The sequence below is a fragment of the Culex quinquefasciatus genome, chromosome 1 (genome assembly GCF_015732765.1).
Source record: "Culex quinquefasciatus strain JHB chromosome 1, VPISU_Cqui_1.0_pri_paternal, whole genome shotgun sequence".
Lineage (NCBI taxonomy): Eukaryota > Metazoa > Arthropoda > Insecta > Diptera > Culicidae > Culex > Culex quinquefasciatus.
In genome coordinates, this window is record NC_051861.1 from 35,781,824 (window position 1) to 35,801,491 (window position 19,668).

Genomic DNA, 19,668 nt, shown 5'->3' on the forward strand with positions numbered 1-19,668 from the left:
GCTTTGACCAAATCGGCTCAAAATTTGGGTGAAGACTCGTTAAACCCGTTCCGTGTGCATGAGGAAGGCCGATTTTCAAAAAGTTTATTTTAAAAAAAGTTAAAAATATTTTTAAGTTTTTCATATTAAAAATCGTCAGTTTTTGATTTTTGTATTTTTTAAAAAGCAAAATTTTAACATCGGGCTTCGTCATGCACACGAGTTATGTCTTGAGAGTCTTCATCTCAAATTTCAGCTAATTCGGTCCATCCCATCTCGAGATATCGTGGCACCCGTAAATCAACTCTGTGTTTAGAGAAAAACGCTCACAAAGTTTGACAGTTAGCTTTGCTCATAGCAAAATTTCAAACTTAAATCGTCTGTTACTCACTTGAATCATGAAATATCTTCATGAAACTTTCGGGAGTGATTGGAAATCATCTTTTTAGTGGAATTAACAATTTTGCCGCAATATGGGTATACCTTTTGCCTCTCACCCAGTTGGCCTGGGTTCGATCCCAGGCGGTCCCGGTGGCATTTTTCGAGACGAGATTTGCCTGACCAAGCCTTCCTTCGGACGGGGAAGTAAATGTTGGTCCCGGTTTAATCCGAAAGGTTGGATCGTTAACTCAGTCCTGGTGTAGGAGTCGTCTCCCTGGGTCCTGCCTCGGTGGAGTCGCTGGTTAGGCAGTTGGACTCACAATCCAAAGGTCGTCAGTTCGAATCCTGGGGTGGATGGAAGCTAAGGTGTAATTAGAGGTTTGCAATTGCCTCAACAATCAAGCCAAATTATTCGCTCTACAGCTGACTTGGTGTTCTCGATTGCGAGATTCCTACTCGAAGCAAAGTGTCCAATTGCTTCGAGTAGGAATCTCGCAATCGAGAACACCAAGTCAGCTGTAGAGCGAATAATTTGATTTTGATTTGTCGCTATATCCAGAACCATCATTGATAGTAATTGCCCCAAGAGTGAATGACACCATCTAAGACCTCACTCATATTTTTTTTAAAAGGATTGTGATATTTTTCAAATGCTATTGCTCCACAACACTTATTTGTATGTAAATTTTATTGAAATTGATATTCACTTTTAAATCGAGCGCTCCGCCCTCTTCCGTAAGTACCGCGCCATTTGTCCCGTACTCCACGTTTTACGCTCAAATAACGCACCACCATCATCTGAAGAGTATCTCTCCAAGCAAAGAGTATAAGTAATTAATAGTACATAGTTTTTAAGAGAGGGTTGTAGTTGGTATCATGTAAGAGTATTGTTTGTAACAGTAGCAAAGAGGGAAGGGGGGTGGCGAGTAACTGTTTTAAACTTTTTGGGGGATCTTTTTTCGTTCTTCACTGTAGGGAGGTGGTAAAATTGAACTGTTTTGTGTTTCTTCGTTCTGTTTAATAGTTGATGCAAGATTAACCAGGAAACGTTTCAAAATCTGTTAGCTCGTTTTTTGTTTGTTCGTGTTTGCTGTCAATTGGATGATTTTAAAAGCGTTTTGTATATATTTTTTAATTTCTCTTCTTTTTTTTTAGTTAAAATTGCTGCTTCTAACAACTCTGACTAGGCAAAGGCTGTAACAAGTGAACGGTTTCGTAATTGCTTTGTGCTTTTGGTGTGTGTGTGTGTTTTTTTAGTTGATCTTTTCAAACTTGATTTTGTGCTGAATGCGATTTTTGATATATGTTTAAAAGCGTGTATCGTATTGCGAGAGAAAATTGGACAATATCTATGCTGGTTGCTGTACAAAATTGAGAAACTTTTTTGTTAAGGGAAAGCTTCAGCAATAAAAATAAAACTAATGGATTTTAATAAATAGTTACGATCAATGTGTATGCGATTATGTTGGTTTTGAAATTTGTAACTGCTATCAAAAATATATGCATCGGATTGTATTTATTTCTGTATTTTTTTCTTTCTTGTATATATTCCTAATTTAAAACTGACGGCAACGCGATCAATGTTAGTTTCAGTAGTAAATCTTAGGCTATCACTTTCAGCAAAATATCTGCTAGAATTAGCAGGAAAACGTGCATCTTTAATTCATTTTTTTGTTTATATTAAATTTATCGAGATATTTTGCAACCTCACTTTCTGGCAGGACACTAGGACAGTGAAAGAGAACTTTTCATGTTTGCCGGACTAATTTGAGTCCTCGAAACTTCAAATTTGGTGATGATTTTCGTGCCCTTGGTGGAAGTGCTTGTGATTTGATTTTTTTAGTTTGTTTTGCAAGTAAAAATTACTACCCTCTGGTGACTAGAATTCGTTACCGAGTAACAACTTTCAGCTTTTCTTTTTATTTTAACCAAATCTTTGGCCTACAGTTTGAAAATGGTGTTTTGCGATTTCTTTTCATAAATTTAAGTTTATATTGTTATGCATTTTTATCAACTATTTCTTTCTACTTTTGTGACGATTGTTTCTTTGTTGTTTTTTTTTCTGCCATCATTTTGGTCAGATAACAAATTTGCGATTTATGTTTTGCTTGTAAATTTGGAAATGACTTTTGTTTCTTCAAATTTTAGATTTGTGCCAATTCTTTGGGAAAAATTTATCACATTTTTGCCGACATTATTTATTCAAGATTGTACGCTTTGCTCAAATTGCTAGCAATAATGACTAGAAAATAAGTGTTCTCCCCTTCTCGTCGTGTCTGAATCCCTATTTATATTCAAATCATTCTATTTATTTCATTCTCTTACTGACTAAATGTAGTGGGGAAAATTAATACTGATCACTTATTTTCCTCCGGGCGAGCTTGCGGCTCGCATTGTTTAGTCCTTAAAATAGCACTAGTTTTGATGAAAGTTTTGTGAATTCAGTGTCACTATTTTTTTTAAGTTCGCAACTAAAATTACTCAACAAGTTTTGCTTAAACTATTTTCGGAAATATTGGTTAGCAAGAAACGAACAGAAATCAAACTAAATTATTGTAATTTATTGTAAGCAAAAATAAATCTAAACACACTCTTATTGTGCATAAAATATTCGATAAAAATTTAGCTACAAGTTTTGACTAATAAAGAATTTGTTTTACTCTTTTTATGGATGATTGTTTTTGAAAATGATGGCCAGGGTTGATCATATCTTTCAATTTCATGAAGTTTGATATGTCGCATGGCAGGTTTTTTTTCCAAAATCAGAAAGTGTCCCCTAGTGGCCACCGGAAACAGATTCCGGTGTGGCTCAGAAAAATTCGGCATGCACATAAACCATGATATCGTTCAATTTCATGAAGTCGTGTGACATGACAAGTATTTTTTCCAAAATCAGGAAGGGTCCCCAAGTGGCCACCGGTAATCAGTTCCGGAGTGACCAGGTGAGTCGCTCGGGTTTACAGGTAGCTTTTTTAATCTTCAAATCCTTCGATGGGTGGATCGCAAAAGATCCATAATTCTTCCAATTTACACTGACGGAAGGACGAACAATATGGTCCAGGTTTACCGGAGATGTTCCAGGTTGCGTTAAGGTAGTTTTTTTTTCGGTGAGCTGGTGTTTTAGAGGAAAAAAACTACTTTTGACATGAAAAAATTCCTACATTTACCATTTACTTATGAAAAATACCTAATAAGTTACTTATTTTGGCCAAGGCCTCCGGGAATCCTGGAACCAGGCAAAAAAAATCAAAAGTATTCAATTATGTCAAGTTGCATGTCAAAACACGTGTGATCGGGGTTATACATTCTGTAATCAGATAATGAACAGATTAAATCGGCCATCAAACAAATATTTTAAAATAAATCAATTTCAAACCAATTTGCTATCTTTAGGATATAATGTAAATATCATCCCAAATTTCAGCGCCGTCTGGTAGGGGGTAATTTTGACGTTTGATTGCCTTTTGTATCGCTGTAAATAGAGCCCAAATGACAGTTCAGCAGTTAGCGAGCGCATTTCCTCCACAACAGCGGCCGCGGCAACTTCGGTTTTGGCAGGGCCCCGGCGATTTCCTGATATGAGCTACCGAACAACATTGGCAATATGGCGTCGTTTGTTTACAAACATGGGATTGTTTGTGGACGAACCGAAAAATTCACTTTTTTGTAAAAAAATCTATAACCATTGTGCAACAACATTAAGTCTTCCAAAACAGACAAAATTTCTTTAAATTCCAGACCAGAATTTTTTTTATTATTATTTTTCAATTTAAACCTCTTTTATCGCGATTCTAATTAAGATTGCACATCAAATCATTGTGCCTTTAATGTATCTTTAGTTTTCACATCGATTCGCTGTAGATTCGTGTTTAAATTTTGAAATTTAGCATAAATTAAAATAAGTTGCAAAATTCCCAACTTCAACCATGTGCAACAATTTCCACATCACCCATGTGGGAAACCGATAATGGGGTAATTCATGCGTTCCAAACTGTCAAAATTCCAAAACGTCATTGCCAATCTTCGGTTCGCTGCTTTTGTTCGTGTTTGAAGTTTCGGGCCGAGACTCTGGGTTTTGGGGATTCTTCCCGGACATGTAAAGTTACAGGATATGTTGTAAATTTACGGTATGCTTCTTTGAGTTTTATATCGAATACTTTATACACACAATTTTCGCATGCACAACATCTAAAGAAAACCAAAAACAAAAATAAATATCAAAAAAAAACAAAGCACCACATTCAATCCTCTCGCCCCTTAGTACAACCAATTAGACCTCTGATCGCGCTCCCTCGACGACTTGACCATCCCGCCAACAGGCGGCTTCTTCTTCATCGGCGACAACCGCGTCCGATCGATCATCCTCAGTTCGGACCTCATCCCAGCACCGGACGATGCCGCTGCCGCCGTCGAAAGACTTGTTCTTCCCGCCATCCGCGGTTCGCTCGGACCTTTGTAGTACGGGTCGAGCCGGATGAGTTCCTTGTTGGCACCGCCGGGCGCCATACAGGGAAGGGCCTTCAGGAAGCCGTGGGCGCCTACGGGGATGGGCGGAGCTGGCGGGATGCTCGACGAGAGTCCGCTGTACAGGAAGGGCATCGCCTGGGTGAGGTTGGTGTGCAGGGTTAGGACGGACTCGACGTCCGTTTCGCCCGCTTGCATGAGGAACTCGTCGAAGAGTTTGATCGGGACCATGCCGACCATGTCGAACGTGTCGACGAACGCTTCCGTTTCCTTGTTGTAGAGATGGAGGTAATCGCCGAGCTGTTTGGCGACCATGGCGCCGCGGTCCTTGCCGAGGGCTTTGTTGCCGAAGTTGCGGAAGAAGAACGGGGTCTTCATGTGGGCTCCGACGCGGTACAGGAACTTCATGACGAGTTCCTCGTGGCTGTGCTTGGGCTCGGACGAGAGTCGCTTGAGGATGTATTCTAGATAGAGGCCGAAGGCGCGTCGTGCTTGGAGAATGCTCAGTTCGTGGCCGTTTTCGATGAGCTTCCGGATTTGCAGGCGGAGACGTTTGGCTTCGTCGACGCACTTGGGCGCGGTGTGTTTGGGGCCGATCGTGATGGGCAGTGAGCTTTCGAGGGCACGTTCGTACTTCTGGATGCGGTGCACGATCCGATTCTCCGTCTCGCTACCCGCCGGGAACAGCTGCGAGTGCAGCATCTGATTGTAGTTGTGCGGGATGACCATCAGGTAGGTTCCGCTACCGGCGGACGTGATGGCCGACGTGGGGATTCCGGTGATCGGGTCCAGGATGGACGCGTACCGAGCCATGCTATCGCTCGTGGGGAAGATTCGTACGAAACCACCGCGGCGTTCGTATTGGGATCGCGCGAAGCGCACGATCTTCAACTCTTCCGCCGTCAACGCACTCAACGTCGTCTGGAGCTTCTTCGTCGGTTCCCCAGGTTGTCCCTCCTTCTTACCCCCAGAACTGTGCACAAAGTCCGCCGAGTTAACCCTCCTGTAAGGCGTCGACAGATTCCGAATCTTCTGTCCCTTACTATCGTAACAAGCCTTCTGTAGCGGACTAATCGCCGGAATGCCAACCATCGTGAGCAAGTCCGTCAACAGACATGCCTTCACCTTCGTATCCAGCGGCGTATCGCAACCGAGCGACGGCGACAAATTAATCTCCAACAGCCACGGCTTCAACGTATCGTCAATCAAAATATCAAACCCATACAGCTCAAAGCAATTCCCCACATGTGGAACAAACATCCGACAGGCCGATACGATCGGCTGCGTACACGAAAAGATCGCCTTAATAATCAGATCCTCAATGTTCAACATCAACTGCTCCGTATTACAACCCTGGCTCCTCAAATGCCGCAACAACGCACTCAACGTCCACTTGTGACCCACGTCCTCGTCCCCCGCATTGTTCGACTTGATATAATCCGTGTGATACTTGTTGATACTGTAGTTGCACAAGTGCATGCACGGATTCCACAAATTCTCCGCCGTACGATCATACTTTACCGTAGCCAGCCTTACCAGTCCCTCCTCGTACATGTAGATGATCAGCGGATCAAACGACGTCACCGCCACGTACAACCGAATGTCGCACTTGTGCCCGTCAATACACAGCGGATCCGTAATGTACTTGGCCACCACGACCTGCTCGTACGACGCGATCTGATCCGGCTAAAACGAAACCACTCAATCATACACCTCTAAAACAAAAAGCTCAAACACTTTTACACCCACCGAATTCACAATAAAGATCCCGCGGCCCCGGCTCGAGGCCACCGGCTTCACGATCCACGGCCCGCGGCACTTGTTGTGCGCCGCGATCAGCTCCTTGTAGTCCTGCGGCAGCAGAAACGACTGCGGCACGATGTCAAAGTGCTTGTGGCCGCGCAAGTGCTGCATGCGCTCGATGTTCTTGTACAGGCGGTCCTTGCGCGTCAGCTCGTAGGATCTGTGGGAAGGGCAGAGAAGAATCATGTTTGATTTAACGTGAAATTTTGTTGTATTTGTATAGGTACAGAGATATAGGGGGAGAGGGGGGAATAGGCAACCCCGGGGCAAAATGCACCCCCTGCTTTTCTCGGTATTTGGAAGAATTGTCCGGGAAAAAAATCATAGAAATTGGAAGCTTAATATTGCTAAACCATGCTGGAAAAATTTGAGCTTCGTTGTATAAAATCAGCTTTACCCTCTACTGCCCAATTTTTTTTCGAAATTATTTATTTTTCCCGTGTTCAGGAGGTCATTTTGAGCAACTTTTGTTCTACGAAAAACTTTACTTCTCTTGTTTTATCTTTTTCTTGTTTTATTTTTAGTATTTTAATTTGCCTATCCTATTCTACCACCTAATATAATTACATTTTGCCTATCTAATTTTTTCACGTTTTTACAGTTACTTTTTTAAATTGTTTGCATGTTTTTCACATTTTCTCCTATGGAATAGCACCATCATCATTTAAATTGCAAAAAAATGCGAAGAGGCAAAAATTACTGCATACTTCTTTTTACTGAAAATATAGGAAATGTTAGTAAAAAACACAGCCAAATTTGACCCCTAAAAAATGACATTTTTAAAAACATTGGCAAAGTCACATAAAACAAGTTAAAATTCCAACCCTGAAATTTTCAAAAATTTTTAGAGTTCTTCTTTCCAATGCTTTTTAAAGATCAAAAATCGGTTGGAAAATTGATTTTTGGCGATTTTTTAGATCGAAGCCCGTCTAAAGGCGGGGTTAGGTTGTAGAGGGTTAAGTAATTTGAAAAACATTAAAATGTTGTGTTTGCATCTAATTTTCATTGAACTTTCATTATGATTTTAGGACAATATAAAAAGCATTAATTGATATTGAAAGTGTTGAGGTATATAGTTTTTGCCATTATCTTCATTATTATGTGGTTAGATGAGTCCAAAAACATCAAAAAATGCATTTTTAATTAACTTTTCTACAAAAAGCGTAGTCGGGGCAAAATGCACCGCTGTGAAGCTCCTTTGTAAAAACAGCGATGTCATCTAGTGGTGACTAGTGAAAACTACCTTTATCCGGTGCATTTCGCCCCATGTTGTGGTGCATTTTGCCCCACGATCAAAATTTTTTTTTAGAAATTTGATATTTTCGAACAATTTTGAGATTTTTTAGACTTTTTCACATGGTTTAGAACATCGAACAAAATTCTTCCACAGTAATGCTGAAGTGGTTGTGAAATCACAGTTTCCCCTTAAGGGTCGCTTTTTTATCGTTAAAGTTGGTGAAAAAAACCTCAGGGTCAGGGTTAAATCGGATCGTTTTGCAATCTTGGACAAAGTTGTTTGTCATAAAATTGTACAAAAGAACATTGACATTTGACAATGATCTGACGTATAAAACGCCACCTTTTGGTGGATTTTTAATTTTTTGCTTTTACCCATAAAGCAATTCTCTGAGATTTCGGTCATTCGATTTTTTCTGTATTTTTTAATCCGGCTGAAACTTTTTTGGTGCCTTCGGTATGCCCAAAGAAGCCATTTTGCATCATTAGCTTGTCCATATAATTTTCCATACAAATTTGGCAGCTGCCCATACTAAAATGATAAGTGAAAATTCAAAAATCTGTATCTTTTGAAGGATTTTTTGATCGATTTGGTGTCTTCGGCAAAGTTGTAGGTATGGATATGGAATACACTGAAAAAAAATCTATACACGGTAAAAAAATTTTGGTGATTTTTTATTTAACTTTTTGTCACTAAAACTTGATTTGCAAAAAAACACTATTTTTAATTTTTTTTTTATTTTTTGATATGTTTTAGAGGACATCAAATGCCAACTTTTCAGAAATTTCCAGAACGAGCAAAAAATCTTTGACCGAGTTATGATTTTTTGAATCAATACAGATTTTTTCAAAAAATCGAAATATTGGTCGCAAAAATTTTTCAACTTCATTTTTCGATGTAAAATCGAATTTGCAATCAAAAAGTGCTTTAGTGAATTTTTGATAAAGTGCACCGTTTTCAAATTATAATCATTTTTAGGTAACTTTTTTGAAAATAGTCGCAGTTTTTCATTTTTTAAAATTAGTGCCCATGTTTGCCCACCTTTGAAAAAAATATTTTTGAGAAGCTGAGAAAATTCTCTATATTTTGATTTATTGAACTTTGTTAACACGACCCATAGTTTCTGAGATATTGCCATGCAAAGGTTAAAAAACAGGAAAATTGATGTTTTCTAAGTCTCACCCAAACAACCCACCATTTTCTAATGTCGATATATCAGCAACTAATGGTCCGATTTAAAATATTTTTTTCAAAGGTGGACAAACATGGGCACTAATTTAAAAAAATGAAAAACTGCGACTATTTTCAAAAAAGTTACCTAAAAATGGTTATAACTTGAAAACGGTGCACTTTATCAAAAATTCGATTTTACATCGAAAAATGAAGTTGAAAAAATTTTGCGACCAATATTTCGATTTATTGAAAAAATCTGTATTGATTCAAAAAATCATAACTCGGTCAAAGATTTTTTGCCCATTCTGGAAATTTCTGAAAAGTTGGCATTTGATGTCCTCTAAAACATATCAAAAAATAAAAAAAAATTAAAAATAATGTTTTTTCGCAAATCAAGTTTTAGTGACAAAAAGTTAAATAAAAAATCACCAAAAAATATTTTTTTTTCAGTGTAGTCCATATCCATACCTACAACTTTGCCGAAGACACCAAATCGATCAAAAAATTCCTTCAAAAGATACAGATTTTTGAATTTACACATATCATTTTTGTATGGACAGCTGCCAAATTTGTATGGAAAATTATATGGACAAGCTAATGATGCAAAATGGCTTCTTTGGGCATACCGAAGGCACCAAAAAAGTTTCAGCCGGATTAAAAAATACAAAAATTAAAATTAAAGAAAAAAGACCGATTCCGTAGAGAACTACTTCATAGTTTTTTTTTAATTTCATGCAAAATTTAACGATAAAAAGCTACCCTTAACCCTTAATCAACTTGGCTCAAAATTGACACAGTTACTTATTTTTGCCTAGAGAATCGAGTCACCCTAATGCACACTTAGTTTTCTTACAAAAATCGGTAAATTTTATCGATTTTTCAACCGCTGAACTACTGAAAACTACCGAATGTAGTAAAATTTCACCTAAATCCGGTAATGAGGTTAACTGCTCTGCCCTCCATTGAAAAAAAGGCGAATATCCTCCCCTCTCTTCAAAATTGTGGCGAAAAATCATGGGAGCTATTCCTAACAAAATGGGCTGATTTCGGCCATTTTATTTTTATGTATATTATTATTTGGCTCAAACTTTCCTGTAACTACAGAAGCCATTTCGTGTCATTGGTTCATCCATAAAAGTCTCCATACAATTCCGGCCACTGTTCATACAAAAATGGTGCGTAAATATTCGAAAATCTGTAACTTTTGAAGAAATTTTCCGATCGATTTGGTTTCTTCGGCAAAGTTGTAGGTATTTTTGTTCATAAAATTATTTTTATTAGGTCCTTTTCCGTACTGGGACCTGGTTAGGATCGAGTCGGCTTTTGTAATTACATTTGACTTAATAATTACAGAGGATCTTGTGTAAAGTTGTAGGTAATGATGGGGACTATTCACAAAAAAAGTTACACGGAAAAATAAAGTTTCGTAAAGTACTCTACAGATTTTGTGATAATTTGCACCGTTTTCAATATATAGTCACTGAAAGTTTGGTTTTAGCTGAAAAATTCCACTTTTTCGACTTAAAAAAAGTGTCCATGATTGTTCATTCACGATTTTTTTTTTGAAAGGTTCAGAAAAATAAAAAAAAGCCATGGGAGGGGAGAGAAAGGGAGAATTCCCCTTGTACTATTACAAACGTTCAACATCAACACTTCCTGTCCTGAAAAATCCCATGGACAATGACCATCCAATGTTTGTCGCTATCCAACTAGTTTTCTTTTTTTTTTTTTCATGTCGTACTTTATGAATTTTGTTTAAAAAATAACAAAGTTCCAGATCCAAGAATTCATAATAAATTGAATGGTTTGTAGGAAATTCGGACAATGTTTATAAATAAAAACATTTTTAAATAAAAAGATTGAAGAGAAGTAAAACTGATTTCAAGGATTAAAATTTCACAAAGTTCTATCTGCATAGAAAACCCATGACTCACAGGTTATTTTTAAAAATCACTCTAGATTTCATACATAATGCAATTATAAATGTCGGAATTACCTCGGAAAATGATTAACTCGCTGGTACGGCGCCAGGTTCCGCAGAATGTCCGGCTTCAGGTGAATCCCCGTCCACAGCAGATTAAAGTCGTTGCTGTCGGACCCACTTTCGCCCATTCCGTGCGCGTTCAGGATCTTCCGCAGCAATCGCGTCTCCGTGTTGATAAACTTGTAGTAGATGTTCAGCTGAGCCGCCGGCATTTCCGTCTTCGGCAGTCCACTGTCCCCTCGGTTCTCCTTGTTCTCCTGACTACCACCGGAACTCTTCTTCTTCTCTACACCGGCGCTGGTCGCCAGCATCGGTTCCGACTTGGACGTCGGCAGGTCCACCTCGGGTTCGTCCCCGTCCCGACTGGCCAACGAGGCGTTGCTCAACGAACTGGACGACGAAGAAGACTCGAGCTGTCGCTTCTTGGACTTGCTGCCACTGGTCGCCGTCGCCCCGGCCGCTTCGTCCTGCGAAGTCCCAGCCTCGTCTCCATCCTCGTCGTCCTCTTCCCCCTCTGCCTCACCCTCGCCGTCCTCCTCGTCACCGTCGGAATCTCCGTCAACATCGTCATCGTCATCCTCGTCGTCGTCGTTGCTATTGCTAGTTGCGCTACTAATACTATCCGATTTTCGTTGAACGTTAAAGTTTTTGCTGGGCAGTGATGCGGGTACCTTCGAACTGTTGGCTAACTTATCACTAGAGGTTACGGTAGGATCTTTGGTCGTCGTCGAGCTGCTGCTGGAGTTGGAACTGCCCGCCACCGGGGAGTCACCACCGGAGTCGGCGCCCCCATTGCCGCTGACCGGCGAGAGGGCAACCGTCCGGAACACCAGCACGGCATCCTTGCCGCCCGGGGGGCCACCCGTTACCCACGGGTTTGGGATCGCTGGCGGGGGCTTTTTGGCACTGTGAGAAAGGAACGAGTAGTTTTTATTGTAAAGATTTGCTCGTAGAGAGGGGAAGTGGGACTTACTTCAGCGGATGATTTAGTCGGGATTTGTCCAGTATAGGCATAATAAACAGGTCCAAGCTGGAGAAGCCGTTTAGCTTGCGCCTGGAACGAGACAAGAAAGAATGAAACATTAATATATATATTAGTCTTCTAACTAATTCTCCACTTTTTTGCAAAGCTTTGGTCCTGCATTCCCGATGTCAACAGAAATCATTTTGCAACATTAGTTTTTCCATGCAACGCTCTCTACAAATGTGAGTGCTGGTCATACAAAATGGGCATGTGAATCTTCAAAAACCTGTATTTTGGGAAAGAATTTTCTGAACGATTTCCGATTATTTTTTGTTGTTTGAAAGAAAGCAAAATTCAGTAAATAACGTTCTCAATAAATCGAAAGGATACAAATCCCACACAAATCCTCACATTTTTTTCAGATATTGCTTTGGTTGAAATGTATTCAAATTTGATTACTGTTTTTGGTTTATTCAAAAAAAAACTAAAACTAACAAAAAACAAAAAAAAAACTTTAAAAAAATGATTGAAATTAAAAAAAGAAAAAAGTGTTATTGAGTAGTGCTTTAAAAAAAAGTGTTGCTGAAAATTGATATTTTAAAAATTTTATTAATTCAAATTGAACATTGAATCAATAAAGTCAAATTGATCATTAGTAACATATCTTTTGATGTTTTATTCGAAAAAAAAAATACATTTATGTATTTGTTTGACTAAGTTTATCTTTTTTTATAAAACGTATGCAAATGTTAGATTAAGAAAATCAGAAGTCCCAAATTTGATTAAACTTCATTAGAAATTAATATTTTTACAACAATATAAAAATGTGTGGTCACCAAAACTAATTTTTAAGCAAGATTCATTATTTTTCCAAATTTACTATAAATGAAGATATTTTTGAATTCTGTATCAATAAAATTTTTAAACTTGTAACTTAAATGCTAATTTAAACTATTTTGATGGTATAATTGTCCAATGTATCGGATGATGCAGTCCGATTCGAACTCATTTTCAATGAAAAAAAAAATATGACACTTTGAGAGTATAAGAATAAAGCTATTTGTCAATGTTTTCCTAATTATAGTTAACTAACATGAAAAACTTTTCAAAATTTGTTGCAAACTGCTTCTTGAGATACTTTGTACACTTTTTCCCCATGGTCAGTATGGTTGCATGCCATTCCGTACGTGTATAATGCGTATTTTTCATTTTGCAAAAAAGACTTAAGCCAATCAAAGTCGGTATTGAGGATTTAGGCAAAAACCTTTAAAACATTGAATTTCCATTACATTCATTACATCCGCCCCCAAGAATGGCTAAATAAAACTTTTTTTCTTGTTGTTTTATTTTATTTTAAGGGATTTTTAGGCCGCTACAAAAATTTTACAGTTTTTGTTTATGTCCCTTTTAGGGCATAGTCAAGGGGAGGAGGGGAGAGGAAAAAAATGATAAATTAAAATTACTTAGCATGACATTGACATTTCATTGGAAAAAGTGTTTCAAAATGCATAATACATCAGTACAGTTGTTTTAAAAATTAGTTTTGAAAAAATCTATGTTTTAACAAAAAAAAATTTTGTGATACTGTACATCGAAATATTAAAAAACTTCAAATTATTTTTAACTATTTCAATCATACTCAAAGTGATAATCAATGCTGGAAAATACTTTTTAAATTGTTTCTAGTTGATTTAACTTTTAATTTCATTGACATTTTGTTTTGTTTTTTTGAAAAACAATTATGTTTTACCCCATTGATATTCCGATCTAATATTGAAGGAGGGGGGCGGGAAGCAACATAAAATTTGAGAAAATATTTGCAACGACCTTACTATCTTAAAAAATATTATTAGCGTGGTGATTATTGCATTCGATCGTAATTTCTCGACTCACGATCGAGATTTCTCGAAAGTACGATTACGACCATCGACAAATTACAAATTAAAATTTATGAAATTTAGGAAATTCATGAAATTAATGAAATAAATGAAATTAATGAAATTAATGAAATTAATGAAATTAATGAAATTAATGAAATTAATGAAATTAATGAAATTAATGAAATTAATGAAATTAATGAAATTAATGAAATTAATGAAATTAATGAAATTAATGAAATTAATGAAATTAATGAAATTAATGAAATTAATGAAATTAATGAAATTAATGACATTTATGAAATTATTGAAATTTATGAAATTTATGAAATTTTGAAATTTTTGAAATTTTTGAAATTTTTAAAACTTTTAAAATTTTTAAAATTTTTGAAATTTTTGGAATTTTTGAAATTTTTAAAATTTTTAAAATTTTTAAAATTTTTGAAATTTTTAAAATTTTTGAAATTTTAAATTTTTGAAATTTTAAAATTTTGAAATTTTGAAATTTTGAAATTTTGAAATTTTGAAATTTTGAAATTTTGAAATTTTGAAATTTTGAAATTTTTAAATTTTGAAATTTTGAAATTTTGAAATTTTTGAAATTTTGAAATTTTGAAATTTTTGAATTTTTTGAAATTTTTGAAATTTTTGAAATTTTTGAAATTTTTGAAATTTATGAAATTTATGGAATTTATGAAATTTATGAAATTAATGAAATTAATGAAATTTATGAAAATTGTGAAATTTATGAAATTTATGAAATTTATGAAATTTATGAAATTTATGAAATTTATGAAATTTATGAAATTTATGAAATTTATGAAATTTATGAAATTTATGAAATTTATGAAATTTATGAAATTTATGAAATTTATGAAATTTATGAAATTTATGAAATTTATGAAATTTATGAAATTTATGAAATTTATGAAATTTATGAAATTTATGAAATTTATGAAATTTATGAAATTTATGAAATTTATGAAATTTATGAAATTTATGAAATTTATGAAATTTATGAAATTTATGAAATTTATGAAATTTATGAAATTTATGAAATTTATGAAATTTATGAAATTTATGAAATTTATGAAATTTATGAAATTTATGAAATTTATGAAATTAATGAAATTTATAAAATTTATGAAATTTATGAAATTTATGAAATTTATGAAATTTATGAAATTTATGAAATTTATGAAATTTATGAAATTTATGAAATTTATGAAATTTATGAAATTTATGAAATTTATGAAATTTATGAAATTTATGAAATTTATGAAATTTATGAAATTGATGAAATTTATAAAATTTATGAAATTTATTAAATTTATGAAATTTATGAAATTTATGAAATTTATGAAATTTATGAAATTTATGAAATTTATGAAATTTATGAAATTTATGAAATTTATGAAATTTATGAAATTTATGAAATTTATGAAATTTATGAAATTTATGAAATTTATGAAATTTATGAAATTTATGAAATTTATGAAATTTATGAAATTTATGAAATTTATGCAATTTATGAAATTTATGAAATTTATGAAATTTATGAAATTTATGAAATTTATGAAATTTATGAAATTTATGAAATTTATGAAATTTATGAAATTTATGAAATTTATGAAATTTATGAAATTTATGAAATTTATGAAATTTATGAAATTTATGAAATTTATGAAATTTATGAAATTTATGAAATTTATGAAATTTATGAAATTTATGAAATTTATGAAATTTATGAAATTTATGAAATTTATGAAATTTATGAAATTTATGAAATTTATGAAATTTATGAAATTTATGAAATTTATGAAATTTATGAAATTTATGAAATTTATGAAATTTATGAAATTTATGAAATTTATGAAATTTATGAAATTTATGAAATTTATGAAATTTATGAAATTTATGAAATTTATGAAATTTATGAAATTTATGAAATTTATGAAATTTATGAAATTTATGAAATTTATGAAATTTATGAAATTTATGAAATTTATGAAATTTATGAAATTGATGAAATTTATAAAATTTATGAAATTTATGAAATTTATTAAATTTATGAAATTTATTAAATTTATGAAATTTATTAAATCTATGAAATTTATGAAATTTATTAAATTTATGAAATTTATTAATTTTTTTAAATTTATGAAATCTATGAAATTTTTAAAATTTTGAAAACATAGAAAAAAAATTTGGCCTTCTATCGGATGGGGAAGTAAAACGTCGGTCCATTTGCGTAAAAGAGGTTTTGGGTGACTCACCACAAATAACCTTCGGACGCATAGAAATGAGCAGAAACTTGCAATAGAGACCACAAAAGACCCGGGGGTCGCTAAAGTGGATTGCTTTGGTTTTTTTTTTATATTTTTTCTATTTTTGTAATTTAAAAAAATAAAATGAAAAAAGTCATTTTTAAATATTCATGATTTTTTTAAATTTTTTTAAATCATTGAAATTAAAAAAAATGAAAAAAAAAATTAAAAATTTAAAGATTTTTGAAATTTTTAAAACTTTTTAATATTTTGAAATTTTTGAAATTTTTGAAATTTTTGAAATTTTTGAAATTTTTGAAATTTTTGAAATTTTTGAAATTTTTGAAATTTTTGAAATTTTTGAAATTTTTGAAATTTTTGAAATTTTTGAAATTTTTGAATTTCTTGAAATTTGTAAAATTTTGAAATTTTGAAATTTTAAAATTTTGAATTTTTGAAATTTTGAAATTTTGAAATTTTGAAATTTTGAAATTTTTGAAATTTTTGAAATTTTTGAAATTTTTGAAATTTTTGAAATTTTTGAAATTTTTGAAATTTTTGAAATTTTTGAAATTTTTGAAATTTTTGAAATTTTTAAAATTTTCGAAATATTTTTTAAATTTTTTAAATTTTTTAAATTTTTAAAATTTTTTAAATTTTTTAAATTTTTAAAATTTTTGAAATTTTTAAAATTTTTAAAGGTTTTGAAATCTATGAAATTTTTTAAATTTTGATTTTTTTACCATCGACAAATTACGATGTAATATTACAATCGAGAAATCTTCAGGATATATTTCATATATTTTCACGAACACGAACAATGTTTGTAAACAATTTGAAAATAATTAAAAACAGATTCTTTCGTCAAAAAACCATCCAATTATTGATGTTTCTTTGAAAGTTGAAGGTACCAACTTCGTCAGTGACGTTCGAATGAAGATTGAGATAATTCCATCGCTGTACCCTATTCAATCAAACCGTGTAGTTGGATTCATGCCTGAACCATGTGTATCGACATCAAAACTTCCATAAGGCAGATATCAGCTGCAACGTCACATCGTATATCGTCAATGCACCAATGTGCATGCGTTCTAGCCGCAGTGCATGTCGTAACTAAGTCAGACGACAAAACCAAACAAGCTTTTAGCGTAAATCACAACCAAAGCGCTGCCATTCTACTGCATTAATTTAGACACGATGCATGGCGTCAGATTTACAACCTTAACTTTGCAATTTGCACTCACTCCAAACTTCACATGAGTCCTTGCGTGTGCAACAAAGTGCATTTCCCTTTCCCAAGCTCATACATTGTAGGGAAAAAGTGCATTTTTCCTCCTTCCAGTTTGATTTTTCCGGCTGATTTTTCACTCATCCATACACCAGAAACCAAAATGCTTCGTGACTAAGAGTTCTTTTTTTCGTACTTTTTCTTTTTCCGCCCGAAATCAGTCGCGAAAAATGCACTTGACGAAGTTACACCCCACTTTGGGCCCGGGATAAATGGAGAGGAAAAGGCAGATGAGGTTGCGGCCGGCATTCCACGTGATTGCTATTTTGGGTGCAGAAATTGAAAGAGGAAAAAAACGAAAATAAACGGAACGGAAGCATTCAGCAACAAGCATCCGATCCCGATCCGGAGCCCGCGGTTCCTGGTGTCGTTTTTTCTTGCTTTTTCGTTGATGGAAATACTTTCGAGACAGATTGTCTGGCTGGCTTAAATCAAGTTTTGCTGTGTTTTTTTGATGGATGCTTGTGTTTGGCAGTTTGAACCTATTTTAGGGCGGATGGCAAAACAAAGGATAAAATGTCAGGGAATTTAGCTCAAAATAGGAAATTTGAAGACTAAATAAACCAAGTTTGTGTTTTTTTTCATGGTAGTTTATTTTGAGAGACTTTTTTAGTAAAAAAAAGCAGTTTTTGACCGTAAGTCAATCAAAATCATTACAATTAAGAAATCTCAAAACAAGTTTGAACATTTAATTTTGAATATTTGCTAAACATGCACTTGGAAAGATCGTTGCTAAGAATTCTCAAATTTAATGTGAAAATTTAAAAAAAGTAAACCAAATGCCATTTTTTTTATTCAATACGTTCAGAAACAGTCTGGAAATTACGATGGTGTCATAATAAGGTGTTCCTTTTGACAAAAATAAAACACGTGTTGTTTTGATCATTTGGTGATCAATGTGGCTTGCAAAAATAGCTCGTTGTTCGAAATTTGAGCCAAAGCCATGCCGGGGAACCCATCGAACCGGTTTTAAATTTTTGACTCTGTATGAATATCGCAAAAAAAAAGTTTGGATGTTCAATATTCAATCAAAGTTGGCGTCATTGGGGTTGAACCTTGGTGAAAATGGTAGCAAAATCAGTGGAGATTTTCCAATCTTGTAGATCAAAATGGCACATTTTTAATTACAAAAATATTTTTTTAAACATTAAAAAACTGAATTTCGGAAGATTTTGATTGGTAAAATAAAATTTTCGTTTTGAGTGATTTAACTAAAAAAAAACGTTACTTAATCCACCCTTGGTTGATTGGTGCCTTCCTCACATTTAAAGGGTGATATCCAAAATAGATACACAAAAGCCGAATTTTCAGCGTTTAATCAATTTGACTCATTATTCATACCATCAGATTGGGTAGTCAGATCTTCAATCTAATTCGTGCTCGTTGGAAAGGTTTTTTAATTGCCTATCCAAAGATAGGTCGCATAATAGATCCGGACAATGTTTTCATCAATGTATCTGAGATCCGACCTCCAAAAAGTACATAAATAACACTTAAGTGCTTATAACTTTTGATAGGGTTGTCAGATCTTCAATGTTTTGAACTCGTTAGAAAGATGTTTTAATGTAACATTGCGGGGTGTCTTACAAAACCACCCTTTTACAATCTTCCGAACTTTAGTCAAAATCGTTTTTAGCATAACTTTTGAAGTACTTACAAAACTGCACAATTTTTTATAGCGACTTACGGTTCAGCCAGTCTCGAGATAGTCGAGTAACAATTTTGCTTTTGCAGACATTTGCAAAGTCTAGAAGGTCTAATTGAGAATTTCATTTTTCGAGTGATTTTATAGCCTTTCCTCAGTGAACCTGATGAAAAATCACCAGTTTCTGTTGTAATATTACATATTTTTCATGACTCAAAATCTGTCACCATTTCCTTATGAATTTTACCATCAATTTCTTTCTTTGTACAGAAATGCTCTATAAAGCTGGTACAATTTTTCGAGTTAACTTTTGACAAATAAGGAGAAAAAATGTTTCCCAAAAATATTTGTGCATTTTCTTATCTTTTCTGGGAAAAATTTGGTCATGCCAATCCAAGTTCTGTGTAAATAACCCATATAAACTATATATATTTGACACATAGGATCAATTTTGATGGCAGGTTCAGATTAAGCGGTCAAAATTACGTGGAAAAACATGTAGTTTAACAATTTTTTAAAATTTTGATAGATTGGTCCCATACACTTTTCCTTTCAAACTTAGAAATGTTCAAATGAAGATATTTCGAGTTTAAACAAAACTCTCCC

The 19,668-nt window shown here is 33.9% G+C and overlaps 1 protein-coding gene across 1 annotated transcript in view; it reads right to left on the reverse strand.

The window, feature by feature from the left end:
- Positions 1 to 1,030: 1,030 nt before the first annotated feature.
- The window catches only part of LOC6046417 (tubulin polyglutamylase TTLL5), a 116,779-nt gene continuing 98,141 nt past the window's right edge, over positions 1,031 to 19,668 (reverse strand). The window contains exons 3-6 of the mRNA XM_038249491.1: positions 11,995 to 12,075; positions 11,034 to 11,927; positions 6,574 to 6,787; positions 1,031 to 6,510 (exon numbers count right to left, since the gene is read on the reverse strand). Of these exons, the coding sequence (XP_038105419.1) occupies positions 4,618 to 6,510; positions 6,574 to 6,787; positions 11,034 to 11,927; positions 11,995 to 12,075 (3,082 nt within the window). The 3' untranslated portion in view covers positions 1,031 to 4,617. The remainder of the gene's footprint in view (positions 6,511 to 6,573; positions 6,788 to 11,033; positions 11,928 to 11,994; positions 12,076 to 19,668) is intronic.